Genomic DNA, 16,905 nt, shown 5'->3' with positions numbered 1-16,905 from the left:
TCAACTCAAAACCATTTCCAGCTTCTTCCTCATTCTGAGGGTTGGCAGCGGCAAGAGTGATAGGAATGCCTTCCTGCTTGTCAAATGCCTCGGTATGGAATTTGAGTTGTTTGTTGGTTGCCCAGTCTTCACCAAAGTGGAGCAGCAAATGCTTTTTGACGTCTCAAGAGTTTATCTCCTGAATGCTCTACACCTGCTGTGATTGGTGTCAGGCTGTTTGCTTGGCTGAAATCTTTTCCCCTCTTCAGGATGCTCTTCATCTCCCCAGCTTCAAAATTGTAGGACGACTCTCCATGAACTAGACAAATCTTCTTGTTTTTTTCTTTTCGTAAACAAGTTTTTTTGCCTTTTGTGAAATGTCGGTTATCAGTAACTTTAAATGAGCCTTCTACCTATTCTTTCCAATCTTGAGCAGGGCATTCATATCATCCTAGACGTACTACCGTTGCAAATGTCTCAGTGTTCTGAATGTATATAGATGGGTTTTCAATGATGCTCAACTTGCAGAGTTGCCTTTTGATGATACCAAGAAACCTGTCAGGTGGGATGAATGAGTAACCCACTATTTGGAACCACAGTTCTATTTCTTCTTGATTGTTGGGAGCTTTGAGAAGAAACCAGTGACTTAGCATGCTGGTCATCATCTGACCGCCACATCCGTTGGAAAACAACCTAAGTTTTTCACTTCTTTGGAGTTTAGGTGAGTTAGTCTGTGGTGTAACATTGACGCTGTTTGGTTTGATCCTTTGGCATATTTGTGTTCCTGCCAAATGTACGAAAACACCGTGTCGGTTTTCTGGGGGAGGGGGGTCCTCCAAGGAGCCTTGGCAGACTGTAAAGTTGTAAATGTACATTTGACAGGAATAACGGGCTAGCTGGTATGGTGCCATTGGTGGTGGTAGTAGTAGATTCTTCTGACAATCATAGCTGAGATCAAGCAATTGAAAATCCAAGATGGTGTGCATCAATATTATGAAAAAGATAGTTGCTAAGTTTTGTGTTAAACTGGAGCAGTTGGCAAGTGTGACCTCTGAAAAGTAAAAATTGGCTTGTGGCTAACATTCCTTATCAAGAGCACGAGGTTTTCGATGGCACAAATCATTTTTGGAAAACCGAGAACACATTGAACATGAACCTCACTCAGAAAGATTTTCAATTTAAAAAACTTAAGAAAACGTCGTACATGTGCCTGCTCTTGTGAGATCAGTCTGACATTTAACAATAAGGATGATGGTTGACCTGTTAAACTTATACTCTTTCATCATTCATCAAATTTGGACTGAAGTTTTGCACATGCGAAAGGCTTGTGCCAAAGTGATGCCAAAAAGCTTCACAACTGAGTGGAAGGACACCCAAATGTGTGCATTGATCTGCTTGAGAGGACTGCCAACAACCATGAATGGTTCGACAGTGTGATCACCAGTGATGAGTTCTGGATTTTTGAATACGATGCTGAGACAAAGCAGCAAAGTGAAAAGTGGACACTGAAACATCATCTTGACCGAAAAAGCTTGAATGAGCAAATCAAAGATCAAAACAATGCTGATTTGCTTTTTTGACAATAGGGGTATCAAGCATAAAGAATTTGTTGCTCCAGGACAAACTGTCAAACATGCCATCGAAATGCTCTGAATAAGGGTGAGTCGAGTGAGTCCGGACATTGCAGACAAGTGGATGCTGCATCTTGACAGAAATTTTTACCTCAAATGGCATTCTTCTTGTTCCGTAGTGCCCCCCCCCCCCCCCCCCAAACCCCTCCCCCCTCCTACCTTCTCCTAATCACCTGATCTGATTCCTTGTGACTTTTTTTTTATTTTCCCAATACTGAAAAAGTCTTAAAAGGATGTCACTGTGGGAGTCTGGAGAGCATTCAAAAGGATGTGACAGACATGTTAACGGCCCGACCAGTTGAAGTCTTTCAGCGCTGCTACCAAGACTTGGACAACAACTCAGTGTATAGCTGCCAGAGGGAACCGCTTTGGAGGGGAGAACATTGAACACTCTTGCTTGAAAAAAAAATAAAAACTTTGGAAACAAAAAAAAGCCTCATTACTTTCCTCACATGCCTCGTATGTTTGGGGGATGTTAAAAGGTAAAATATATACAAACAGTACCTATTACTCACTGAAAAGTTTGGCTTGTGATTACAAGAATTTTAGCTTGGCCAAAATTTGAAGTGCGTTTTACAAGCTTCGTGTAGAGGGAGATCATTTTGAGCATCTATTGTGAATAAAATTAAGTTTAATTTTGGCACATTGCATCTTAGTTTACAGACAACTGGGAAAGGTGTACTGGGCCATTATATGGCAGCTGCCAAAGGGGTTAGCTGCAGTACATCTCGCACAAATTGCAGCCATGCACTTGCTTCATACATCAAAATCCTCTATCTTAATCCTAACAATTCCCTTATATAATTATCATCTGCTTATGACATTGTATTAATTTTTAATAGTGAACCTCTGTTTTTGTTTTTAAAAGACCTTAGCTGTTGATACACAAAGAAAGTACAAATCTCTCTGTAACTATCCCACTTTTTATTACTTCTATATTGCTTTTTTTTTTTTTTTTTTTTCTTACTAATGAAAACTTCACAGGAAACTAATTTGTTCTTTTACTGCAGGAAAGAAGATGATGGTAAAACATATGTTAAATATGAAGTAATTGGACCGAACACTGTTGCTGTTCCCACACATTTCTTTAAGGTGGTTGTTGGAGAAACAAAAGATGAACAACTGGAAATGGAGGCTTATGTTATGCCAAATCAGCAGATTGATGACAATACTCCACTCTCAGTGTTCCAGGTAAGAATTCAAAACACTGTTCTTGCGCCTATTGCTGAAGTGCAGGTAACTATAAAATTTTGTTTATGACTGTACAGGTCCCACCAGAAAGTATAGAGAGAGCTGCAGGACTACTGTTCTTTGATCAGATTTCGAGAAACAAACTCAGATTGATCAATGGTAAAAAAACATCATATGTTTAAGTAATGAGAGAAAGTGGATTGTTACTTTTAGCAGTCATACAGGCGGAGGTACGTTTTCTTAATTATACATTTTTGAAGTATTTACATGTCTTGGTTATTGACTATATTTTTGTGTGGGGGAAGTGACCTACCTTTCAGTATAATTGTGAAGGAATTACTACCTTTCCTCTTGTTAAATAATTATCTTCGGAAACCTTTTTATATCTGATAATGTAGTTTATATAGCTCCTTTGTATATAAAGTTTCATCAGCATTTGTAAAATGATGTTTCTCTTTCACAGTTACTGTGTATGTTACAGTGCCAGCCTATATATTTAATTTTTTAACTGCCTGCTTGCATCATTAATTGCACAGGCTATGTCAGGGTATTTGTACAGAAAGGTTGTGATATTTATTACATTTAAATGAATTTATCAGTACATTTCTAAGACAAGGCACATGCCAAATGAGCATTGCAATAAGAACAGTTGCCACCCCACACGACAGCTGGCAAGACAAAAAGGGGCACACCTAGCCAAAGTATATAATTCTTTGTGCTTCAGTCTTAAGATACTTTGAATGTAAATATTACAACAATTAGGAAGACGTAGATTGCTACTTACCATACAGAAGGAACATTAAATTGCAGACACACACAATTAAGACACTGATGTAAGGGTTTTGGCCAAAGCCTTCATCAGCAAAAGAGAAATGCACAGCATTCAATATACACAAATAAGCTCATCTCACTCACAACTGACTGCCAACTCAGGCAGCTCAGGCCAGAATGCACCTATCAAAGAGGATGGAAGTAACAATCTGTAGAGGGCGGAGAAGGGGAAGGGATGTTAGTGTATGGGTGGGTTGAGAAAGGAATGCTGTCTGTTGGAGTGTGCATGGACTAGAATGCCATCAGGTGCAGTGTCAGGAGGTTGTGGGGCAGGAAGGTGGGAGCAAAAAGGAGTGAAAAACGAGAGGAGCGGGGAAAGATGGTCGGATGCATTGGCTAAGGGGGCAAACAGCGGGTGTGAGATGAGAATGATGAGACAATAGGGGGGAGGGGGGGTGTGGAAACTGTTAGTGTCAGGTGGTGGGTGTGGGCCAGTATGTTTCCATAGTTTGCTGACGGTATAGTTAGGGGATTGGCAAAACTACCAGTCAGCTGTCCAGTAGGATTAACAGCCCCTGCTAAACTTTGGCCAAGAGCAAAGCAGACCACCCTGTGGCACAACATGCAGCTGAACATAACTTGCTTGATTTCAATGGCTGCTTCACTACCTGAGCCACTGGATCCTCCCCTTGCGCAGATGGGTATTGTCCTTGCAACACATTCTCCATTCCTGTAACTATTCCAGCCTCAACCTACATTAACATACTGCCCCCACACACTTCACCCAGCTGCATCCACCTCCTCTGTCTATCATCTTCTCCCCATTCTCATCTCACACTTGCTTTGTTTTTCACCCTCTGCCAATGCACCTGACCATCTTCCACCTCTACAGCATTCCTCCCTCCCCTCATCTATACATTAATATTCTTTCCCTTCTCTGCCACTTCCAGATTGCTACATCCATCCCACATGATAGTTTCATTCTTCTCCAAGATGCTGGAGTTGGTACTTATGTGTAGGTGAGATGTGCTTGCTTGTGTTAATGAAAGACATGTGTTTCTCTTTTGCTGATGAAGGCTGTGGCCAAAAGTTTATGTATGTCATGCAACAAGTGGTCTCCATTACTCTGAAAGTATTTATTTACCCAAAATCTGACATGGAGAACGTACATTTGCTGAAATATATTCATTCTCTTCACTTTACTTGTACCACGTTATTTAAAATGACTGAGATTAGCTGTTTTAAACAAACATTATTTAGCTCTTCATTAGTCTTTCTACTTTCTTATTTTCACATAATTAATTATAGATAAGGGAAATGTGAAACAGAATAAATATCAAATTTGTGTTTCTGAATCTGAGCAGTTATGGAAGCCCTTTGTGACATGGCACTGACTTTTTATGACAACTGGTAGTAGTTGACATCTTAAAATGGTTTTACTATGCTATTATAAATATTATTACTCCATAATTAATTCTATGGCTGTTCATTACCCTTCACTGTCGGAATTCCCCCCAGGGGCTTGCCACTCTTTGGCAGGTTCGTGTGTGGCTACCAAGGGGCCCCAACATTTGCAGCGTTTTTTCCAGTCCGTACTGCATGTCTATCCTCTTGCTACTTTTTTTCCCCCTCTCTTCGGGAACATGTCTAGGCTATTATTGGGAATGTTCTGCATTGTCTGTCGTTCACAAACGAACAGTCTCACCTTTGTTTTACAACCCCTTTTCCTTTCTTTGTTTCCGTGCTTGATGGTCTAACTAAGGCCGAAATCCAATCTTACCTCTCTGATCAGTGTGTCATTGCCATCCATCCTGTAATGAAAATGGTAGATTCTTCCTTAGTGCCCACCCACACTTTCTTTTTTTCACCTTTGATAGAGTGGTGCTTCTGTCCAAGATCAAAGCATGCTATGAAATTATCACAGTCCAGCCGTACATTCCAAACCCGATGCAGTGCTACCAGTGTCATCATTTCAGCCACCTAGAACATCTTGTTGACATCCAGCCAAATGTGTAACCTGTGGTAGGGATGCACACAAGGGCGATTATCCGCCTCTTTCCCCCCACTGTATCAACTTCTGTGGTGGCCATGCTGCTTCCTCTCGGGATTGTCCCGTGTATCTTGATGAGCGGGCTGTCCAAGGGATTTGGGTAAAGGAAAAAGTGCCATACCCAGTAGCTTGCAAGTTACTGGCTAGTCGCAAACCCTGTGGTCTCCCGTCTGGCACCTGTAGTTCTGTTCCTGTTACCCTCCCTCCATGAAGGACATGGCCAGACAGTCATGCGACCTCAAATTGAGCTCTGAGGTTGTGAAATCGCCCAGTGTCAAGGTAGCATCATCATCTCCCCATCCTGCTGTGCAACAAACCATCAACCTCTCGCCTCAAGGGGCAAAGCCACCAACTACACAACCAGTAGGCAGGAAAGGACAGGAGTAGTACTCCCATGAAGACTTCCTCCATCCTGAGTCTTCCTCTAACCAGAAAGGCTTGAAAAAGTCCACCAAAGGCAAATGGTCTTTTCCTTCGCCAACTCAAAGATCCTGTTTGACTGTGTCGCCACGTAGCACCTTAGCCCGGTTGGTCTCTGTCTCGTCTGTGCTCACTACCAACTGTTTTTCAGTATTGAACTCCACAGGGCAACTGCACAAACAAGCCGATGCTTCTGTGGACCCCATGGAGCAGGATCCTCCTGTTTCTGTGCCCTGTAGTAGTGATACTACACTAGCTGTCACTCTGTGGCCACTGAGTTGACACCACCACATCTCTTCCTCCTCACGACTGTCCGCCAATGGAACGTTCGCGGCCTTCGCTCCCACAAAGATGATTTACGGCTGCTTTTATCATTGCAGCATTCCCTTGTACTCTGCCTTCAGGAAACGAAATTGCACCCACACATGCTTTCACATTACTCACCAATTTCACCCCCCCCCCCCCCCCCCCCCCCCCCCCCCCCATGAACCATGGACCTTGCCGTTGGTGGGGAGGCTTGCGTGCCTCAGCGATACAGATGGCTGTACCGTAGGTGCAACCACAACGGAGGGGTATCTGTTGAGAGGCCAGACAAACGTGTGGTTCCTGAAGAGGGGCAGCAGCCTTTTCAGTAGTTGCAGGGGCAACAGTCTGGATGATTGACTGATCTGGCCTTGCAACATTAACCAAAACGGCCTTGCTGTGCTGGTACTGCGAATGGCTGAAAGCAAGGGGAAACTACAGCCGTAATTTTTCCCGAGGACATGCAGCTTTACTGTATGATTAAATGATGATGGCATCCTCTTGGGTAAAATATTCCGGAGGTAAAATAGTCCCCCATTCGGATCTCCGGGCGGGGACTACTCAGGAGGATGTTATCAGGAGAAAGAAAACTGGCGTTCTACGGATCGGAGTGTGGAATGTCAGATCCCTTAATCAGGCAGGTAGGTTAGAAAATTTAAAAAGGGAAATGGATAGGTTAAAGTTAGATATAGTGGGAATTAGTGAAGTTCGGTGGCAGGAGGAACAAGACTTCTGGTCAGGTGACTACAGGGTTATAAACACAAAATCAAATAGGGGTAATGCAGGAGTAGGTTTAATAATGAATAGGAAAATAGGAATGCGGGTAAGCTACTACAAACAGCATAGTGAACGCATTATTGTGGCCAAGATAGATACGAAGCCCACACCTACTACAGTAGTACAAGTTTATATGCCAACTAGCTCTGCAGATGATGAAGAAATTGAAGAAAAGTACGATGAAATAAAAGAAATTGTTCAGATAGTGAAGGGAGACGAAAATTTAATAGTAATAGGTGACTGGAATTAGAGTGTAGGAAAAGGGAGAGAAGGAAACATAGTAGGTGAATATGGATTGGGGCTAAGAAATGAAAGAGGAAGCCGCCTAGTAGAATTTTGCACAGAGCACAACTTAATCATAGCTAACACTTGGTTTCAGAATCATGAAAGAAGGTTGTATACGTGGAAGAACCCTGGAGATACTAAAAGGTATCAAATAGATTATATAATGGTAATACAGAGATTTAGGAACCAGGTTTTAAGTTGTAAGACATTTCCAGGGGCAGATGTGGACTCGGACCACAATCTATTGGTTATGACCTGTAGATTAAAACTGAAGAAACTGCAAAAATGTGGGAAATTAAGGAGATGGGACCTGGATAAACTGAAAGAACCAGAGGTTGTACAGAGTTTCAGGGAGAGCATAAGGGGACAATTCACAGGAATAGGGGAAAGAAATACAGTAGAAGAAGAATGGGTAGCTCTGAGGGATGAAGTAGTGAAGGCAGCAGAGGATCAAGTAGGTAAAAAGACGAGGGCTAGTAGAAATCCTTGGGTAACAGAAGAAATATTGAATTTAATTGATGAAAGGAGAAAATATAAAAATGCAGTAAATGAAGCAGGCAAAAAGGAATACAGACGTCTCAAAAATGAGATCGACAGGAAGTGCAAAATGGCTAAACAGGGATGGCTAGAGGACAAATGTAAGGATGTAGAGGCTTATCTCACTTCGGGTAAGATAGATACTGCCTACAGGAAAATTAAAGAGACCTTTGGAGAGAAGAGAACCACGTGTATGAATATCAAGAGCTCAGATGGCAACCCAGTTCTAAGCAAAGAAGGGAAGGCAGAAAGGTGGAAGGAGTATATAGAAGGTTTATACAGGGGTGATGTACTTGAGGACAATATTATGGAAATGGAAGAGGATGTAGATGAAGACGAAATGGGAGATACGATACTGCGTGAAGAGTTTGACAGAGCACTGAAGGACCTGAGTCGAAACAAGGCCCCCGGAGTAGACAACATTCCATTAGAACTACTGACGGCCTTGGGAGAGCCAGTCATGACAAAACTCTACCAGCTGGTGAGCAAGATGTATGAGACAGGCGAAATACCCTCAGACTTCAAGAAGAATATAATAATTCCAATCCCAAAGAAAGCAGGTGCTGACAGATGTGAAAATTACCGTACTATCAGTTTAATAAGCCACGGCTGCAAAATACTAACGCGAATTCTTTACAGACGAATGGAATAACTGGTAGATGCGGACGTCGGGGAGGATCAGTTTGGATTCCGTCAAAATGTTGGAACACGTGAAGCAATACTGACCTTACGACTTATCTTAGAAGAAAGATTAAGAAAAGGCAGACCTACGTTTCTAGCATTTGTAGACTTAGAGAAAGCTTTTGACAATGTTGACTGGAATTCTCTTTTTCAAATTCTAAAGGTGGCAGGGGTAAAATACAGGGAGCGAAAGGTTATTTACAATTTGTACAGAAACCAGATGGCAGTCATAAAAGTCGAGGGGCATGAAAGGGAAGCAGTGGTTAGGAAAGGAGTGAGACAGGGTTGTAGCCTCTCCCCGATGTTATTCAATCTGTATATTGAGCAAGCAGTGAAGGAAACAAAAGAAAAATTTGGAGTAGGTATTAAAATTCATGGAGACGAAGTAAAGACTTTGATGTTCGCCGATGACATTGTAATTCTGTCAGAGACGGCAAAGGACTTGGAAGAGCAGTTGAATGGAATGGACAGTGTCTTGAAGGGAGGATATAAGATGAACATCAACAAAAGCAAAACGAGGATAATGGAATGTAGTCAGATTAAATCGGGTGATGCTGAGGGAATTAGATTAGGAAATGAGACACTTCAAGTAGTAAATGAGTTTTGCTATTTAGGAAGTAAAATAACTGATGATGGTCGAAGTAGAGAGGATATAAAATGTAGACTGGCAATGGCAAGGAAAGCGTTTCTGAAGAAGAGAAATTTGTTAACATCGAATATAGATTTATGTATCAGGAAGTCGTTTCTGAAAGTATTTGTTTGGAGTGTAGCCATGTATGGAAGTGAAACATGGACGATAACTAGTTTGGACAAGAAGAGAATAGAAGCTTTCGAAATGTGGTGCTACAGAAGAATACTGAAGATAAGGTGGATAGATCACGTAACTAATGAGGAGGTATTGAATAGGATTGGGGAGAAGAGAAGTTTGTGGCACAACTTGATTAGAAGAAGGGATCGGTTGGTAGGACATGTTTTGAGGCACCAAGGGGTTACAAATTTAGCGTTGGAGGGCAGCGTGGAGGGTAAAAATCGTAGAGGGAGACCGAGAGATGAGTACACTAAGCAGATTCAAAAGGATGTAGGTTGCAGTAGGTACTGGGAGACGAAGTAGCTTGCACAGGATAGAGTAGCATGGAGAGCTGCATCAAAACCAGTCTCAGGACTGAAGACAAGAACAACAACAACCAATTCATTTTGACCTTCCTCCTGAGTTTGGCATTCCATCTCACGGGGGCATCGTGCTGCTCAGACGGGATGACATTCATAGTCAACCCATCTCCCTGACTACCCATCTTCAAGCTGTTGCCGTTCGCCTTTTCATTCTTCACCTGACTTTTTCCCTCTGTACCATTTATGTCTCTCTGTCATTTGATGGCATCAGGGCAGACGTCCTTCAACTTATTGGGGCAGCTGCCTACCCCATTTTTGCTACTCGGTGACTTTAATGCGCATCATCTCCTTTGGGGTTCTTTCAGCACCTGTCAGAGAGGTGCTCTCTTGGCTGACCTTAACCAATTTAACCTCTTCTGCTTTAACACTGGAGCACCCACTTCCCTGTCAGACTCCTAGCACACCTATTCCCATTTGGACCTAACCTTCTGCATTGCCCAGATTGCCCATCATCATGAGTGGTCCATTTCTGACACCCATTCAAGGGACAATTTTCCAAGTTTTCTCCATTTGATGACTCCTACTCTACCCACTTGCATTCCCAAATGGCAGCTTACTAATGGTGACTGAGAGCTTCACTCCTCCCTGGTGACCTTCGAAGAACAAGATTTCCCCAGTTGTGATGACCGGGTGGACTATCTTACAAACATTATCCTTACTGCTGCAGGACATTGCATTCCTTGCACTTCCTCTTTACCACAAAGTGTCCCAGTGCCTTGGTGGACAGGCATGCTGCAATGCAATTCATGCAAGGAGACATGTTCCTTGCATTTTTAATTGTCATCCTACAATGGCAAAATCCATCCATTATAAACAGATGCGTGCAAAGTGTCATCACATTTTGCGGGACAGCAATTGAGCTAGCCGGCTTTCATTCACTAGTTCTTTTAACAGTTCCATCTCTTCCTCTGTCGTGTTGGCCAACCTCCGACAGCTCTCTGGGACCAAGATCCATTCCCCCATTTCTGGCCTCGCAGTAGCAGATGATGTTATCGTGGACCCTGTTGCTATCTCAAACACCTTGGGGCCACCTATTTTGTGGAAGTTTCGAGCTCTTCCCATTATCACCCTGCCATCTTCCATCAGACATGAGCGGAGTAGGCTCAGTTGATACTCTTCTCTTCTCTGAATCTTGAGTGCTACAGTGCTGCTTTTACTGTGATGGAGCTCGACCATGCTCTCAGTTCATCCCAATCCTCCGCCCCAGGGCTGGACGCCATCCACATTCAGATGTTGTAGCACCTTTCTCTTGTGGGCAAGCACTTTCTGCTTAACACACAAAACCGCACCTGGGTAGAGGGCATATTTTCCGGATGCTGCTGTAAAACCGCTGTCGTACCATTTCCGTCGCATTTTTAAAAGGAGGACAAAAGCCTTCCTTCTATCTACCGCCCCATCTCTCTTACCAGCTGCGTTTGCAAGGTGATGGGACATATGATTAATGTCCAGCTGGTGTGGTGGCTCGAGTCTCGCTATTTACTGACGAATGCACATTAAGGAATTCAAGCACAGCGTTCTGCAGTTGACCATCTTGTTACTTGTCTACCCATGTCATGGATATTTTTCTGCAGAAATTCCAGACTGTAGCTGTGTTTTTCAGTTCGGAGAAGGGCTATGACACCTGCTGGAGAACTGGTATCATCCGTACTCTTTACATGTGGAGCTTCCGTGGCCGCCTGCCCTGTTTCCTTCAGGCATTTTTAAAAGATCGAGTTTTCAAGGTGCATGTGGGTTGTGGTGTGCCTCAGGGTTCTGTCCTGAGTGTCGTCCCCTTTATCACCATCAATCCTATCATGGCCTGTCTCCCACTGGGCATCTCCGGCACCCTTTTTGTTGATGATTTTGCCATATATTGCAGTACTCCATGGACCAGTCTCACTAAGTAGTGCCTTCAGCGGTGTCTTGATCATCTTTACTCCTGGAGCATTGACAATGCTTTAACTTTTCCACTGACAAAACTGTCTGTATGAATTTCTGGCGACGCAAGTGGTTTCTCCCACCATCTTTACATCTTGGGCCTGTTACCCTTCCGTTCGTTGAAACTACGAAATTCCTGGGGCTCATACTTGATAGGAAACTCTCGTGGTCCTCCCATGTATCTTACCTGGCAGCCTGCTGTATGTGGTTCCTCAATGTCCTATGTGTCCTCAGTGGTACTTCCTGGGGTGCCGATCGAAAGAACCTCCTCCATTTGTACCAGTCCCTTATCTGTTCGAACCTCGACTATGGGTGCTTTGTTTATGCATCTGTATGCCTATCCCTCTTATGCCATCGCAACAATATCCACCATTGTCGCATCTGTTTCTCTACGGGCGCCTTCTATACCAGCCCGTTTGAGAGTCTGTATCCTGAAGCTGCTGAATTACTCCTACCCTACTGCCGTGACTTTCTCCTCAGCAGGTATGCATGCTGTTTGCCTGCCATGTGTGACCACCCATCCTATGCCTCCTTCTTTGATGATTCCCTTGATCGTCAGTATGGGGCTCGTCCCTCTTCTCTGTTTCTACCTGGAGTCCTCTTCTGGAAGTTTCTACAGCGGTGTAACTTCACACTACCTGCATCTTTGCCGGTGGGAGTGAACCCTTTACTGGCAGTTTCTACAGCGGTGTAACTTCACACTACGTGCATCTCTGCCAGTGGGAGTGAACCCTTTACCACCTTGGCTTCATGATGTGGCCCATGTTAAGCTTGGATTTATTTGCTTCCTAAGGACACTATTCTAGCCTTGGTCTATCGCCTTCAGTTTCATGACCCTCACATGGAACTTCGTGGTAGTACCTTTATATACACTGATTGCTCTCAGACTGACCATTTGACATTGGCACCCGTTTCTTTCGATACCAGCTTCTAGCACACTCCTCAGTATTTACAGCCGAGCTCTTCGCCTTGTATCAGGCCACGGAGTACATCCGGCGACACTGCCTTTGCAATTGTGTCCTCTGCGCAGGCTCACTCAGTGCTCTTCAAATTGTATGTGTGCTGTACTCTGCTCATCCCATAGTGCAGTGGGTCCAGGAAAACTGTCAACCGTTCACACTTGGTGGAGCAAGTGTGATGTTTCTGTGGATTCTTTGTCATGTCGGTCTGCCAGGAATCGAGGCTGCTGACACTGCTGTCAAGGCTGCAGTCCTCTTACCTTAGACTGCGAGTACCTATACTCCCTCCGATGTTCTCTCTGTCGCCGTCTGTCAGGAGGTGGTGTCCTTTTGGTTGCCAATGGTCCTCCCTTCATGGGAATAAGCTCCAGATTATTAAGCCCATCCCAGTGGCTCTGACAACCTCCTCTCGGCCCTCCCGCCAGGAGGAGGCTATTTTAACTCTGCTGCATATTGGGCACTGCCTTTTTAGCCATCGTCATTTGCTAAGTGGCACTACCCCACCACTTTGTCCACATTGCTCTCAAGTTTTAACTGTCTGCCACTTCCTGATGGAATGTCCATTTTTTAATCTTTTATGTTCCATTTGGGTTTGCAGTCTGTTATTGGCCATTTTAGCTAATAAAGTGCGGGCTGTCGACCGCATCTTACTTTTTAACCGCCAAAGCAATATGGCAATATGGCCATTCAATTTTTAGGTTTGGAGCTGTCTGTAAGGTGTCTTTTTTAGCCCTTTTTTCACATGCTTGTTCTTAGCTGTCTTCTATTATGTTGCTTGGGCTGACATATAGTCGTCTTTTAACTCCTCTTTGTCTTCATGTTCTATAGTTTTGACTTGGGCACATATGACCCAAGTTGTTTTTGCACCCAGAAGCAAAACAAAACAAACTGCCAGAATTGGGTGCTCATGTTTCTGTAAATTTAAATTATGAAAAGGATAGGTGCTACTCATCATGTAGCAGAGATGCTGAAACAAGACTGTCAGAAAGTGAGCTTCCAGCCAACAAGGCCTTCATTGGGAGGGGGGAAAAAAAAAAACACACACACGAATGATTGCAATTCACACACAAATGACCAGTCTCTGGCAGCTGAAGCCCTACTGTGAGCAGCAGTGCATGGTGGGGAGAGGCAACTGAGTGGGGGTGAGGAGGAGGCTGTGGTGGAGAGGGGAAGTTGGGTGGGGAGGGGAAGGGGTAGCAGGGTGTTGGTGGGGGATGTTAAATTGCTGCTGGTTGGGGGGGGGGGGTTACAGGGACGAGAGAGAGGGGGCGAGGAGGGAGGGGGGAGAGAGAGGGGGGGGAGGGGGGGTAGGACAGCTAGGTGCAGTCAGGAGGTTAGACAGAGGACAGGGGAGGGGGTTAGTGGAAATGGAGGGAAGTAAAAAGGCTGAGTGTTTTGGTGAAGTAGAGGCCTTTGTAGTGTTGGAATGGGAGTAGGAAAGTGGCTTGACTGGTAAGGACAATGACTAATGAAGGTTGAGGCCAGAAGGGTTACAGGAATGTAAGATATATTGCAGGGAGAGTTCTCACCTGTGCAATTCAGAAAAGCTGTGTCTGTGGGAAGGATCCGGATGGCACTGTCTATTAAGCACTCATTGAAATGAAGAACGTCGTGGTGGGCGGCATTTTCAGCAACTGGGTGGTCCAGCTGTGTCTTCGCCACAGTTTTTTCGTGGTGCAGACAGGCAACTTGTTGGTTTCCTTAACCACTTAGAATGCTGCACAGTGGTTGCAGCTTACGTAGATCATATGACTGGTTTCACAAGTAGCCCTGCCTTTGTTGGTACAGGTGACGCTTGCCACTGGACTGGAGGGAGTATGTACGCGACAGGTCTTGCATCTAGGTCTATTACAGAGATATGAGCCTTGAGGCAAGGGGCTGGACACGGGGCTTGTGTAGAGATGGATGAGGATATTGTATAGGTTCGGTGGGCAGCAGAATACCACTGGGGGGGGGGGGGGGGTAAGGATAGTGGATAGGACATTCCTCATTTCAGGGCAGGATGAGAAGTATTGGAAACCCTGGGCGGAGAATACAATTGTTGTTCCAATTCTGGGTGTTATGTGTCACAAGGGGAGTGCTCCTCTGTGGCCGAACTGTTGTTGTTGTTGTTGTTGTTGTTGTTGTTTTTGTTGTTTTTTGGGGGAGGGGACCAAACAGCGAGGTCATCGGTCTCATCAGATTAGGAAATGATGGGAAAGGAATTTGGCCTTTCCATTTCAAAGGAACTATCCCATTATTTACCTGAAGCGATTTAGGGAAGTCACAGAAAATCTAAATCAGGATGGCTGGATGTAGGTTTGAACAGTGGTCCTCCCTAATGCGAGTCCAGTGTGCTGCGCCAACTTGCTCGGTTGTGGCTGGACTGTGTGACTTCAGTTGGTGATGGGTGACTGGAGAGATAATGCATAGGAGATCTGTTTTTGTACTAGTTTGGAAGGGTAATTATGGTCTGTGAAGGCCTTAGTAACACCCTCAGTATATTTTGAGAGGGATGCTCATCATTACAGATTCAACAGCAATGGGTGGCTAGGCTGTATGGAAGGGCCTTCTTGGTACAGAATGGGTTGCAGCTGTTGAAGTGCAGGTATTGCTGGTGTTTGCTAGGTTTGATGTGAACAGACATACAGACGCAGCCATCTTTAAAGTGGTCGTGTTGGCTTTTATTAGGACCAGGTGAAGTGAATGGAGGAGGAGGAGATGATGATGATGATGATGATGATGATGATGATGATGATGATGATGATGATGATGATGATGAGGTTCTGGAGCAATGTGGATAGGGTGTCCTCACCCTTGATCCAGATCATGTCACCCCAGTTGAGGGGTTTGGGATTCTGGATGTTTAGGAAGGATTCCTCTAGACGATCAATGAATAGGTTGGCCATAGCCTTACCCTGGACTCCTTTGTTACTAATGCCTTCTAAGGAGAAGTAATGGGATGTGAGGATGGTGAGAATATAGTTTGTCATGGTGACAAGGAAGGAAGTTGTTGATTTGAAATCCGTAGAGCATGGAGAAAGCTGGTGTTCAGTAGCTGTAAGGCTATATTCATTAGTGATGTTAGTGTAAAGGGGGGTGGCATCAATAGTGATGAGCAGGGTACCATATGGTAAAGGAACTGGAAGTGTGGAGAGTCGGTCGAGCAAATGGTTGGTATCATTATGTAGGAAGATAGGTTGCAAATAATAGGCTGAAGGTGTTGACTTAAGAGAGCAGAAAGTCTTTCACTGGGGGGAACAGTAACCGGCCACAATGGGACATCCTGCATGGATGGGTTTATGGACTTCAGGAAGCATGTAGAAGGTAGGAGTGTGGGGAGTGGTAGGGCTGAAGAGAGAGATGGACTCTGGGGAGAGGTTTTGGGACTGGTCTAAGGATTTGAGGAAAGACTAGATATCCTATGAGATTTACGGCATGAGGTGACTGTGGCAGAGTTCCTAGATGGATGAATCTGACAACTGGCAGAATTCTGCCAGGTAAGATTCAGAAGGATGTTGGTTGCAGTAGTTACTGAGAGATAAAGAAGCTTGCACAGGATAGAGTAGCATGAAGAGCTGCATCGAACCAGTCTCAGGACTGAAACGAACAACAACAACAACATCCTTGTAATTCAAAACAACAGTGTTGGAGCCTTTGTCAGCTGGCAGGATTGTAAGCCCATGTTGAGGGATTTGGGCCTTGATGGTGAGGCAAGGTTCGAGGTTAAGAATTTCTGGAAAGTTGACAGGGATGATTTTAGGGGCAGTGGGGGTGGATCATGTTGGATGGAGCAGTGAACTGAGGTAGGTGGCACGGTTCAACATTGGTCTTTGGTTGAGTCTGATTGTAGGGTTGACGGTGAAAAAGTGTTTCCAATGTAGGGACTAGGACAAGCAAAGGTGGTCTTGAACAAATTCTGAATGAGTGAATTTTGGAGTGAGGCAAAAGGTGAGCATGTTGACTGATGCTTCTATGGGGCTAAGGTCCTCTGTCTAACCTCCTGATAGTACCTAGCTGCCCTACCCTCTCTCCATCTCGTCCCTCTATGCCCCCCACAAGCAGCACTTGACTGTCCCCCAAAGCTACCCTGCTCCTGCTATCCCTCCCCCTCCCTGCCCCAGCCTCGTCCTTACCCCCACCACACAGCCTCTCCCAGCATGCGTTGCTGCTCACAGTCTGGCCTCAGCAGCCAGAGATTGTAGTCATATATATATATATATATATATATATATATATATGTGTGTGTGTGTGT

General features: G+C 44.5%; 1 protein-coding gene across 1 annotated transcript in view; it reads left to right on the top strand.

Moving 5' to 3' along the window:
• The window catches only part of LOC126278509 (endonuclease G, mitochondrial), a 52,837-nt gene that overhangs the window by 31,706 nt on the left and 4,226 nt on the right, over positions 1-16,905 (top strand). The window contains exons 5-6 of the mRNA XM_049978675.1: positions 2,621-2,801; positions 2,879-3,031. Coding sequence (XP_049834632.1) covers positions 2,621-2,801; positions 2,879-2,983 — 286 coding nt within the window. The 3' untranslated portion in view covers positions 2,984-3,031. The remainder of the gene's footprint in view (positions 1-2,620; positions 2,802-2,878; positions 3,032-16,905) is intronic.

This window comes from Schistocerca gregaria, chromosome 6 (genome assembly GCF_023897955.1).
Source record: "Schistocerca gregaria isolate iqSchGreg1 chromosome 6, iqSchGreg1.2, whole genome shotgun sequence".
NCBI classification, from domain to species: Eukaryota; Metazoa; Arthropoda; class Insecta; order Orthoptera; family Acrididae; genus Schistocerca; species Schistocerca gregaria.
Note: the sequence above shows the minus strand (reverse complement) of the source record. Positions and strands in the feature narration are given on the sequence as shown.